The 12334-nt window shown below is 43.8% G+C and overlaps 1 protein-coding gene across 2 annotated transcripts in view; it reads right to left on the bottom strand.

Moving 5' to 3' along the window:
* Positions 1–12334, bottom strand: part of TBC1D12 (TBC1 domain family member 12) — a 287846-nt gene that overhangs the window by 69631 nt on the left and 205881 nt on the right. For both annotated transcript variants that reach the window (XM_082267521.1, XM_082267522.1), the window contains 3 exons: positions 8957–9074; positions 2438–2544; positions 2240–2320 (listed from right to left, as the gene is read on the bottom strand). In XM_082267521.1, coding sequence (XP_082123647.1) covers positions 2240–2320; positions 2438–2544; positions 8957–9074 — 306 coding nt within the window. The remainder of the gene's footprint in view (positions 1–2239; positions 2321–2437; positions 2545–8956; positions 9075–12334) is intronic.

Here is a 12334-nt window from a genome sequence, read left to right as displayed (position 1 = left end):
CCACAAACTCTGAGAGGGGATCATGTGGTGAAATGTGCTCCAGGGACTCCATGAGTTAACCAGGGGGACCACACAGCCAAAATGAATAGCAATGCAAAACGTCCTGTCACTGCCGTGATAGCGGCACCACAAGTCTCGGTACAACCAGCCGCTGCTACAGCAAAGACAGGGAGAACCCACGGGGACTCACCACCACCCGATATGGCACAGAGAGACCAGCAGATTCTGCACATCATGCAGCGATCATAAAGATAAAGGAAGGGCTCCAAGAACATTCCACTGCTCCTTCTAATGGGAAACTACAAGAAAATGGCCACCGGGCTACGGCAACATGGCCACCGATCCACATAGCCAGCCAACCAAAACAAAATGGCAGGAAGTAGAGAGTGAGGGCAAGAAGCCCCTACTCGACTCTATGGTCTTAAAGGACTGGAGCGACATCATAAAAGGCCCTTTTTTTTTTTTGCTAAGTGTGGGTTTGAGATCTGAGGTCTTTTTTGACCCCAGATCTCACATTAAAGGAGGACCTGTCCTGCTTATTTCTATTACAAGGGATGTTTACAAAAGTGATAAAAAAAAAAGTATCTTTCGTTCATTGACGGACACAGCTCCATAGATTCTTGACCGTTGGGTTATACTGCCCCCTACAGGAGTAGGTCACTAGGCAGTCTCAGGTGGTATATTCGCACTCTCTGCTATAGGCACTTTTTTTCTGCCTAATCAGGAGTAAGGACCTAGACCTAACTGCCAGACTGGGCAACGGACTGAATATCCTAGATCCAGAGGGTCCCCCCCCGTCTGGTCAGCGAGCGCGTGCAGACCTCAGCTCCATGCTAGGTCGGCCGTAACATAGCCCCAGATGGACAGGGGCTGGTCTGCGAGTTAAACGTCTCGCGAGGACGCACACCACCGGGTCGTGGCTTGAGTAGCAGTGTTCCTCCTGGCCGACAGCACCCCTATTCCAGGTTGAGAGGTGGACTGTCCGGATCGGTGGCAACCTGGTTGCAATGGTATGGTGAGTAGTGTACCCCCTCTCCCCTGGTGGTCTTTTGGGGTGGACGTGGCCCCCCTTGGGACAGTCGGACGCCAGGGTTCCCCCCCACATGTCGGAGCCCCTAGGGACCATCCCCTATCTTTGTTGAGAAAATACAAAGCATTCTCTTAATGGCTCCTGTGTCAAACGGCTGATCTGTATTCACAATGCAGCAATGCAACCTACCGGCACAAGACGTGGAAGATATTGGCGATCACTGAAGTAGCAGTGTCTACTACAGTGATTTCCAGTTTCTATAGGGAACCCACAGGTATGGTATATGCGAAGTTACATTGTGCATATAGTTACATGTAATTATGTAAAATATGCCACGCTTAGAATTCCTTTAGAAGTATATTTGACACATTTATTGACCATCTATTTGGGGATACATATCCTGCCAAGGATCAATGCAATTCTTTTGGCTATCCCAACAGTACCCTGTGCATAAAGACCTTGCAAACACTAAACAGCACCTGTGAAAACTGACTAAAAATCAGACTTTCAGAGGTTAATTTAGCCAATATCTCTCCTCTCCCAATTGGCTAGAACAATTTTTTTTTTTATTTATTGCCTGAGGTAAACTAATGTAAATAAATAATCTTAACCAACTGAGAAAGGAAGTACGAAGGAAAATAAAATGAATGCAAAAGTAAATGTTTACATTGGAATTGTTAGAAAGCTGTGAGAGGAGAGAGGACGCAATAAATGGCTCACAAAATCCTATGCCCAGGTACTGCTAGATAGGAGAGCAAGAGGAATGGCAATTTAGTACAAAACCAACGAAAAAATTAGGCTGTAGAATTTTTTTCAGGGCAACAAAATTCTAATATCTATCGCATTAGACAGCACATTCATGCACATTTAAATTCATACATTCTTTGAGTGTTGCCAGTCATTTAATTTACTGGCTGCAATACAGTATTTAAAAAATGGTTAAACAAAGTACAGAACCAAAAATGGCAAAGGTTTTCTCACTAAAATCAACTTTGCTTGTAATATTACAAAGTAATAGTGTGGCATGCTATATTTGTTAGACAGCTAACTCTCTACTTGCCTGTCTGAGTTGTTCAGCTTCATATACACATTCAAATAAAACACAATGAATGTCTAACAAATTCCCAGTCCAGTATTGAGTATACTGGGTATCCAATATTTATGGTTAGATGCCTTAAATGGCATAAGAGGTTAAAATAAAGCATTTACCTTCCATCTCAATTTCTGAGCCTGTCTCACTAAAACACTTCCATCGCTCCTTAGCCCTGGATAGGAAAATTTCATAAAGCTCTGGAAGCATAAAACAGATTGCCATTAGTGTAAAGGGCAATAACGAATTATGTACACATGCATCTATTTTCACATTTATACAGCAGTTAATTGAACAGATGAAGGAGTTTCACTCACCCGGAGTAATATTCAGCTCATTTCCTATAGCCAGGCTCCATACTTTGCCTCGCACACTAGGAGGTAAGCCTTGCCACCAGAGGTCTCGCACTCTTCTTGTATTCCGCCTGAAGATCAAAAGAAAACCTAATATAACTGAACCATGGCCATCCCACAGTGCAGTCATAGGACAAATGTTGCACTACAAATCTCAAATACTTTTATGCTGTATTCAATTTCTATAAAGAGCATCATATCAAGCTGCTCAAGCTGTAATCACCCCCCCCCCCCTTTGATATAATCATATTTTACGTTGCTTTTCAGCCTGAAATGAAGACACCGTTTTTGTTTTATCCAGCTGTATTTACTCAGTGCAACTTATAACATCCAAATGAGAAATAGAACGCCAGCATGTCAGAAAAAAAATAAAAATAAAATTCAAACAAAGAATCACTGAGTTGGAAAAAGGATCACCCCCTTATGTCAATATTTTGTTGAACCACCTTTTGTTTTAGTTTTAATTACAGCCTTTAATCTGTTGGGATATGTCTCTACTAACTTCCACATCTGGACTTTGCAATATTTGCCCACTCTTCTTTACATAGCTGCTCAAGTTCAGTAAAATTTGATGGTGACCGTTTGTGGACTGCAGTCTTCAAGTCATTCCACAGATTTTCAATGGGGTTTAAGTCTGGGCTCTAACTAGGTAATTCAAATACTTTCACCTGTTTCTCCTTCAACCACGGTGTGGTCATTTTTGCTGTGTGCTTTGGGTCATTGTCATGTTGGAAAGTAAACTTTCTTCCCACTGACAACTTTCTAGCAGTGGGCAGCAGATTTTCCTCAAGAATTTCACTGTATTTCCTCCATCTATTTTTTCTTCTGCCCTGATAAGTGCTCCAGTCCCTGCTGCAGGGAAACATCCCCATAACAGGATATTACCACCTCCATATGCCTAACCTTATTATTTACACTGTTTTTTCACTGTTGTATTTTCTTTTTGCTATAAAACCTTTAGCTCCATTTACTTATTGATGGACACAGCTCTTCTGATTTTTGCCTGAAGGGTTTACAGTACCACCTACAGGTGTAGGACACTAGGCAGAAAAAGAACAAAGCACCGCCTATAGGCAGCCCTAGCTGGTATAAACCCCCTTTCTGCTATTGGCAAGCCAGTTGATCGCAAAGCAGTCAGAAGTATGAACTCCAAAAAAAAGGGGTGGAAGCTGTGTCCATCATTGAACCCAGAGTAAGGAATTTTATGGTAACAAAAATTCAGTTCTCATACATTCATGGGATGGGCAAAACAAAAACAATGAATCTTAAACAGCGGCCTCCAAATCCAGGGCAACTAAGCATCCGAAGATACAAATACATCAACTTGAAAAATGTATTTATTTTTTTAATTGTGCACAGATGATCAGGAAACCGCCTTGAAAACCCGAGACCCAGACACCTGAGGTCTAAATGTCCAGGAGGCACTAATCACTCTGGTTGAGCAGGTCTCAACAGGGGAGGGAGCCAGACCATTAATGTCCTACTTAAGAACAATCATCTGCTAAATCCAGAGGGATACAGTAGCAGAGGAGACCGCAAGGCTTTTTCCTGGACCGTCCGTGAGCACAAAGAGAATCTGACCTCCCAAAGGAGGCTGTATCAGACAGGCACACACAAACTTCCTGGACCACATCCAAGGAGTGCAAAGCAAATCTCTTTAGAATGAGATGAGCGTGGACATGATGTAAAGACAATGTCCTCATTCAGGAGAAAATCCGACACCACCTTTGAAGAAAAAGAAGGGAACGGACGGCGAACCACCTTATCCTTGTGCAAGACTGGAGATGGAGACTCGCAGAAAAAAGCCACCATTTCCGACACCTGCCGCGTGGAAGTGATGGCGATCAAGAAGGCAACCTTTAAGAAAATGTAAGCAGGGAAATATCCAGAACGCTCACAAAGAAAGGCTTTCGAAGGACTGAAAGAACCAAGTTCTGGTTTCACAGCAGCGAGGAAGGTACAGGAGGTGCCATATAATGAACCCCTTGGATGAAAGTGCGGATCAAGACATGTGTGGCCAAGGGATGCAGAGAAAAAGAACAGCAAAGGCAGAAACCTGCCTTTAATGGTAGTCAAGGCAAGCTCTTGTCCGACGCCCTGTTGGGGAAAGGCCAAAACCCAAGCCACCAAGAAGGAATGTGGATTGACACCCATAGTCTCGCACCAGGCAATATAAGCCTTCCAGGTGCAATGATATAACTTCTGAGATGTAGACTAGTTTGCCTTCAACGTTTTAGGGATAACCGACCCAACAACTCCCTGTTCCTCAAAACTTGGCTCGTCAGCCAGAAGAAACCCTGTGGCTTGCTTTGGGCAGAGACTCAGGCCCAGACACTCCAGCCTCCAGGGTCAGGGCAAACGTCTTGAAGTTTAAGACCATTCAAAGTCCTGCAGGGAATACATCATGATCTCCACAATGCCCGTCAGTACCGCCTGGTAGTCCGCCTGCAGGAGTAAGTTATCTAGATAACTCCTCATAAGAAACCCTTAGTTGGCACAATACCATCAGGACTGAGGCCAGCACCTTGGAGAATATCTGGGGGGTCAAGGCCAATCCGAAGCCACACAACGATAATTTGCACCCCCCTGTAAAGAAAAGTAACCGCTGATGTCCCTTGTAGTAGGGAATGTGCAGGTATGCACCCCTGATGTCTATCTATGCCAGAAAATCACCCTAATAAAGAGAAGCCACCACCGAACAGATGATTCCATCCTAAACTTCCGCACCCACACAAAGCAATTTAAGACCATGGAGGTCCAAAATGGGCCAAGCCCGGTCTTTATTTGGAACCCTGAACAGGTTGGAGTAAAACCACCGGAACCCTTGTGGCTCAGGCACAGGGACTATCACTCCCTGGCGCAGCAGATCCTGCATCCCCTGCACAGGGGCAGAAGGTTCAATGGCGGAAGGCAAAGATAGGAGAAAGAGTTTCTCTGGTTAATAAGAAATTCTATCCTGGCGCCCAATAACCAGTTCACAGTCCCACTTGCCTAGAATGAAGGAGGTCTACGGGCCTGACAACCAACGGAGATGACCACCCACCCAGGAAATGGGTGGAGGCAAACCTTCATACCCAAGAGGACTTGTCCGCAGGCTTGGTGGACTTGTGCGTCTAGGAGGAGACCACCCATGGGGGCCTTAAAGGCTTTGGAGCCCTTGTCAAAGGAGCCAGGGGAATGAAATTCTCTTGTGGACAGTAAAGGAAGGCCTGAACATCTGATGCAGTTTAATCCCCTTTTTTGGTCTGTGGAAGGAAATAACGCTTGCCTTCTGTGAGGCACTTGATGATGTCAACCAAGTTAGCGCCCAAGAGATGTTCTCCCTGGAAGGGCAGATCCAGCAAAGCATTTTCAGAAGTCTGATCAGCAAACCAGCATTTGAGTCAAAGCATCCACCGAAGCACCACCGCTGAGCTGTAGGGCTTGAAAAGGAGCAGAGCAGAATCCAAAGATGCATCACAAATGTACTTCAAGCACCGGCCAGTGGACAAACTTTTCTGCAGAATCTTGGCCTATTCAGTAAGCATCTGAGACACTAGGGCTATGGCCAAAACTGCTGCCGAATCACTGGAACAATGGCTACCAGCCGCAGTAAAGCACATGGCAGCTGCAATGCGGCTTCCAGGACCCCTGGAGGAGAACCCCACCATGCAGAACCCACAGGGACATCTAAGAAGGCCCCGTCCCACCCAGGCATTTCAGTGAAAGTCAGCCCAAGCACCAGGGACTGGAAGGTAGGAGAAGAGGAGGGAGCCTGGCTAGGGAGGATAGTAGGAAGTACCAGAGGCCAGGGAGTAGGAGGGGACCCCGGCAGGACCAACCACCCGCGCCCCATACTGTGTCCAGGGAGAGAAAGGAGGGGGCATCTACTTACCGATCCAGTTGCCTGTGCAAGTAAGGCTCCCATGACAGATTCCCCTCTCGACTGAATTGGCAGGCCTGTCGGCCAGAGTAACACTGACAAAGACTCTTGCGTCTGGTTATATGTACCCCCGCAAGATGTTTACCTCACTAGTCCAGGAAGGGGCTGTCACAGGCAGCCCAGCACATAGTTAAAGGTCTGCATGTGCTCCTTGGCCAGACTGGGTGACCACCGGCTCAGGATTATTTATTATTTAGCCACTCCTCTAGTATGGCCAATGTCAATGTAGAAATAATTTTACATTGTCTTCCACATATTAACCTGTTAGGTCTCATGTGGGTAATCGCGAATGGCTTCTGCTTTACTGGCTCATGTGAGTATGGGGTTTCTCCATGAATGTGAAAGATGCAGAAGCCATTGGTGTTTACCCAAAAGGGCTGCATACAGCCAATCACTTGTAAGTAATCAGATGTAAGTAATGTCACAATACTGTTGCCTTCTTAACCACAAATAGTTACGGGAGACTACAGGTTTAGTGAAATAAATGTAGACTGTGAAACTCCTTAAGAAGTCTGTGTATATTTAAATATAGCTAGTTACAAATGAGATGCTAAGCAAGTGTGAATCAGAAAGTGGCACTAGCAGTTAAAGCAGAACTAAACTGTATCTAAGCACTACAAAATGAAAATATTCAAATCAAACTCATCCATCTATCCATGTTTCCTTGCTTTGGTTTGTTAAGAAATCACTTGTAAAAAATGGCCCCCTAATAGTTCTAGCTGCAGTCATCTTGAGGAAGGGCAGATGATTTATGTGTCATTTATTTACTAGAATCCATCTGCCCTTCGCTCGAGCATGCATGCCGGAGGGCGTGCTTAGCTGAGAATGCCCCTTCTCCAGATTAAAGAAAAAAATGCCAATGAAGACACATGGGATGTATGACATCATGTTGGTCTTAGCCAGAAAGCAACTGAATGTAAAAAAAAAAAAAAAAAAGTTAAATAAAATATGCGCTGCACTGAAAACTACATAAAGATCTATACAAAATGTCATATGAAGCATTGCAATAAAAATCTCCATAAAAAATGTGCATATACAGTATATGTATATAAAACTGACAACTTATCCAAAAACAGCTCATAGGTTACCCAACACAGCTTATATGTTGCACGCAAATAAAGTCCAAATGTATAAATAGTCCCAAGTGAAGAAAAGCTTAAATCCCGGTACTGCAAAATCACACTCCTTCAATGAAAGTGTGCTCCAAGTGAAAAGACACAATCCACCTCCTTCCCCTAGAGGGTGAACGCTCACCTCCAGAAAATGACCCTCACCACAAAGGTCAATTTAGCATGGCAGGCACTAGGACTCAAAGAACATCTTCAATCTGCTCCATCTTGTATATGTAGTTAATCGTAGGAACCACAAGACCCAGATTCACAACCACCTTACTTGATGAAATCGACCACAAAGGATATCAATCTCTCAAGCTCAAAAGGAATTAAAGCAAATCATAGTGCTCACCACTAAAAACTCTTTATTAAAGCTTTAAAAATGCACGCACATGTAAGATACAACCACAGGCTCTTCTGAATGGCCTCAGCCAGTAGGAGATTAAATTTTGTCTGGGAGGTGTATGAACAAATTTCTCCTGTAGATGTGTATTTACAGCCTACCTGAGCTTAACTTGGGCCCCATTTGCTTCATGCTCTGACTGAAGCCAACTAAGTGCAACTGTGTGAAACAGCCAGCAGCATTGTTTAAAACATTAGGCAATGTACTTGTGACCACAGGGGCGATGAGAAACATACAGATTCGTCTGTCTGTGTCCAGGGTCGTTCATCTATCCCTAATGGCAAGTAACCACCATCTTGTCATTACACTGTGCAGGCTGAGCAGCTGCAGCTGTTTGCAAACGTCTATGATCTCAGCATCAAGAGTATGATGTATGCCTCTAGTCAGTCGTGTAAAGGAGGCCTAAAAGATGTGCCCTATTCACTTGTATCAAACCGGTAAAACAATCTAATAATGTTGTGCTACTGCTCTTTTACATTAGCATAGATCCAATTACATTTTAACAACTCCGCAGCCATGTTTTAAAAATCTAATTAGAAAAAAAAAAAAAAAAAAAAAACCCTTGGGTGTTTCTTTTAAAATAATCATTAAAAATGTCAATAACAATGAAATACAATATCCAACATCAATGCTGTATCTTTTTTCTAGTCTGAATTATTTTCGAAACAGTGTTTTTTAGGAGTTGCAATGTATTTCCCAAAAGAAAGTTGGCTGCTTAGGCCCCTTTCACACTTGTGTGACTTGTCCTGCGATTTGGGACTGCAAAAATCGCATGACAAGTCGTTCTCCATTATTTCCAATGAGTACCGTTCATATCTGTGCGACTTGAAGTTGCACCGACTTCAAAGTAGTCCCTGCACTACTTTGACCCGATTTTAATGCGTTTTGAGGTCCGCAGAATAGGCATTGCTTTAAGCCTAGTCAAAATCGCATAAAAATTGCTGTAAAATCGCGGCAACAAAATTGCGGTAAAATCCTGCGACTTTTAAGTGGCACAAGTGTGAAAGGAGCCTTAGACTTCAAGCTAGCACTATAAACACACTTACATGGCGTCCCAGTTTGGCAAGATGTCAGTGTTCCAGATAACCATGGCACTTGCAATATTTTCCTCTTGCTTGAACCTTTCCTTCATTTGTTTTTTCCTCCTCTGTGCCTCTTTTACCTCTGTAGAGAAAATAGAGCATAGTTCTTTAGAGGATGCTGACATTTTTTGTACTGAATGCTAATGCTTACATGCTTTTGATGTGTGTTTGGAAGGTGCAAGATCCAGGTTAATTAATCGTGTTCATTCTTCACTACTTTATTAGTGACCTGGTACAAGCAAATGTATTTCAGTTATGGCGAACCTTGGCACCCCAGATGTTTTGGAACTACATTCCCCATGATGACTAACTACAGTGCATAAGCATCATGGGAAATGTAGTTCCAAAACATCTGGGGTGCATAGGTTTACAATCACTAATCTAGGGGAATCTGTGAAAACCTGTCTTGTGTAATGTTTAGGAGAGAAGAGCTTGGGCTTGTCCTCTGCATGTTCCCAATATCCATTCAACACATCTAAATACTCAAGTAACATTTCATATTCCCATTGCACACGTTCCTTGAAAAAGCTCTAGAATAATAGGTGCTGCAGCAACAACTAGCTGAAGACTGGATCATACTTGTGATGTGATCATACTTCAATAAAAATAGTTTTGATTTAAATTTGAAGATCCATGGTGTGCTGTAGGGATGTTGAATTTAATTGTAGCATCGATGCATCGCGATTAAGCCACCCGCGATTCTGCATCGATGCTGCGACCGGCTTAATCGATGTGCTAATTACGTCATGTAGCGCTGCCCCTCCGTCTCCACACAGCGATGGCGCTTTGGAATCCGTCTGTGGTCGTTAGCCGTGCCCTCTTTTCCCGCCTCTCGCTGACATCATCCCCAGCCGCCCGGCGTCGCTGCAGGAGGAGACACGAAGAGCGAGCGTCCCTAAATCTCGGATAGAGATGAGCTCTGGCGTGTTCGAGTTTCCACGTGCCTGATCCCGCCAGTAAGCTGACACTGCACTCCACTAATCACAGGCAGGGAGACATTTCCCGATCAGCAGCTGCACAGATCAGGAAATGTCTCACTGCCTGTGATTACCAGAGTGTAGCGTCGGCTTCCTGGCGGGATCCCCGGCTCCCACATGCGCTAGTCCTCCTCCCCCAGCGAGTGTGTGCCTGACCGCCCTCCAGCGAGTGTCCACTGTCCTCCTCATACAGGCCTCTGTGGGCAGAGGGAGACCCCCAAGTGAGCCTCCCGAACCCCAACTCCTAGTCCTCCTGGGCTCAGGTGTCTGCAATCTGCAGTGACTCGGTCATCATCACTCATCACTGATCAGGTACTAGTCTAAGACTTCAAATACTATTACAAAGGTTGTAGAACACATGACACTGCCAGAGGGAATAATAAAGATGTTCGAGAAGCAACTCTTTTACTGCTCACTTTGCTTAGATGTTAAGAGGCAATTTGCACATGCACAATTGCACAGTAGTCATCATTTATTTAAACATAGACACACTGGCACACTGACAGTATCTTCTGCATCAGTTAATCTATGGGCAAATTATAATCGACCTAAACAATAAAATGACTGTGTGTGCAATGTGCATGTGTGAGTCAGTGATGAGCAAATCCATAAATCATGAAAAAAGGTAATGAAGTATTTGTGAATCGACGATCAATAAGACATAAACCAAACCATAATTAATGAAATGGCATATGTTTGGGTACATTTGTTTTGTTGTAGCGGTTTGTGTCATTTGTATCTATTCTATATTAGAATACCTTTTATTATTTCATTAATTATAGTTTATGTCTTAGCGATAGATTCACAAATACTTCATTGATACATTTTTGTAGGATTTATGGTTTTGCTCATCACTGACATGCATGCGCAGTTGCGCACAGATGGTACGGTCACTTTATTGTGAGCCTCTGAGGTAAATGGCTCCATTAAATTAGCACAGACTGATGTTTGATGTTCAGACTTTGCAATATGCAGGGAAGTGTCCTTTTTTTAAGAGCAAATGAAAATAAAAATAGTTTTTCAATTTCTGACTGCTTGAATTTTTTGATAAAAACCATGGGCACATTGTGGGCAGTAATCGTGAGGCATCACGGAATCCAATAGTTGACACGATAAGCGTAGTCGAATCGTGAGACCAGTGAAGATGCGCACCCCTAGTGTGCTGGCAAATAGCTACACTGTGTTAATACTCAACTAGGACTCAAAATCCGACTCAATGAACTTCAGGCTGTGAAAAAGCTGCAATCTCATTCCTGCCAAATCTTGGTTGTACACAGAAATACTTGGACAAAGTCTGGAGGGACTTCAGACACATGCAGCCTGAGCTACTCATACTGCAGGTCTAAAATTCAATTAAATAAGGAAATGTAAACCAGGGGCACAGGGAACTCTTGTTTGTAACTATAGAACACAAATTGGATTTTTCAATAAATTATTTCCACCAAGCTTCTGAAATCTTAAAGCATGTAGCTATGATGTTCAGTGACCAACGGCAGCACAACAAACTTCATTCCAATTAGAATATCTACACTACATGGAAAATGGATATTAGATTGGGATACAGCAGATTAACCGTTTGAGGGTTTAGTCATGCAACAGCTAAATTAATAATTGAAACCCTAAAAGTGTATCTAAACTTTCAGGAAATTTTTCAGCTCACAGACCCTTTCGACTGGATTTCTGGATCATTTACTTGTTGCTGTGTCCAGTGATTAAAATGGATGCAGGTTTGCAAGCTGGGACGTGGCAGCTCAAGATTGGTCTGCAAAGTAGCAGGAGGAGTTCACAGGAGAAAACTCTGTAGAAGGACCAGGAGTCCAAGGTGACAATTCTCCTGCTGCAAAGACTAAAATCCTAAGGCCCCATTCAGATATCACGTTGTGGGAATAAGTGCTTCCACTTCTGATTTTAAAAGCGTGATTTCCACGTGTTGCACATAGGGCAGCCCATTCACTTTATTGGGCTGCCCTATGTGTTTTTATTGCCTAAAAAAAGCTCCTGCTCTTTTTTTGGGCAATATGCGTTTTGCCACACGACTCTGTTGTGCAACAATCACGGCAGAATCACACAGTGTTTGGGATGCCATTAGCAATAATGGCATCACATGGGGCGTATGCGCGAAGCTGGTAGGAAGTCTCTAGTCGGAGCTCCGTAGGTACCGACCGCTTCTATCGACTCCCCAGGGCTATTACGAACTTACTTTCTTCCCGATACTTCTCGCACCCCTGTGGGAAAGTCCAGCACATGCCGACACCCTGGAATCAGAAAAAAAAAAAAAGGCCGCTCAAATGTCCCTCACCACTTAACTTCTCCGCGTACAGAAAAAAAACAACCATGCCCCAAGATGGCGCCAAGGCGGATCCTC

This window comes from Pelophylax lessonae (assembly GCF_965119305.1).
Source record: "Pelophylax lessonae genome assembly, chromosome: 9".
Taxonomy (NCBI): Eukaryota; Metazoa; Chordata; class Amphibia; order Anura; family Ranidae; genus Pelophylax; species Pelophylax lessonae.
The sequence above is the reverse complement of the archived record's forward strand: the minus strand, read 5'-3'. Positions and strand labels throughout refer to the sequence as shown.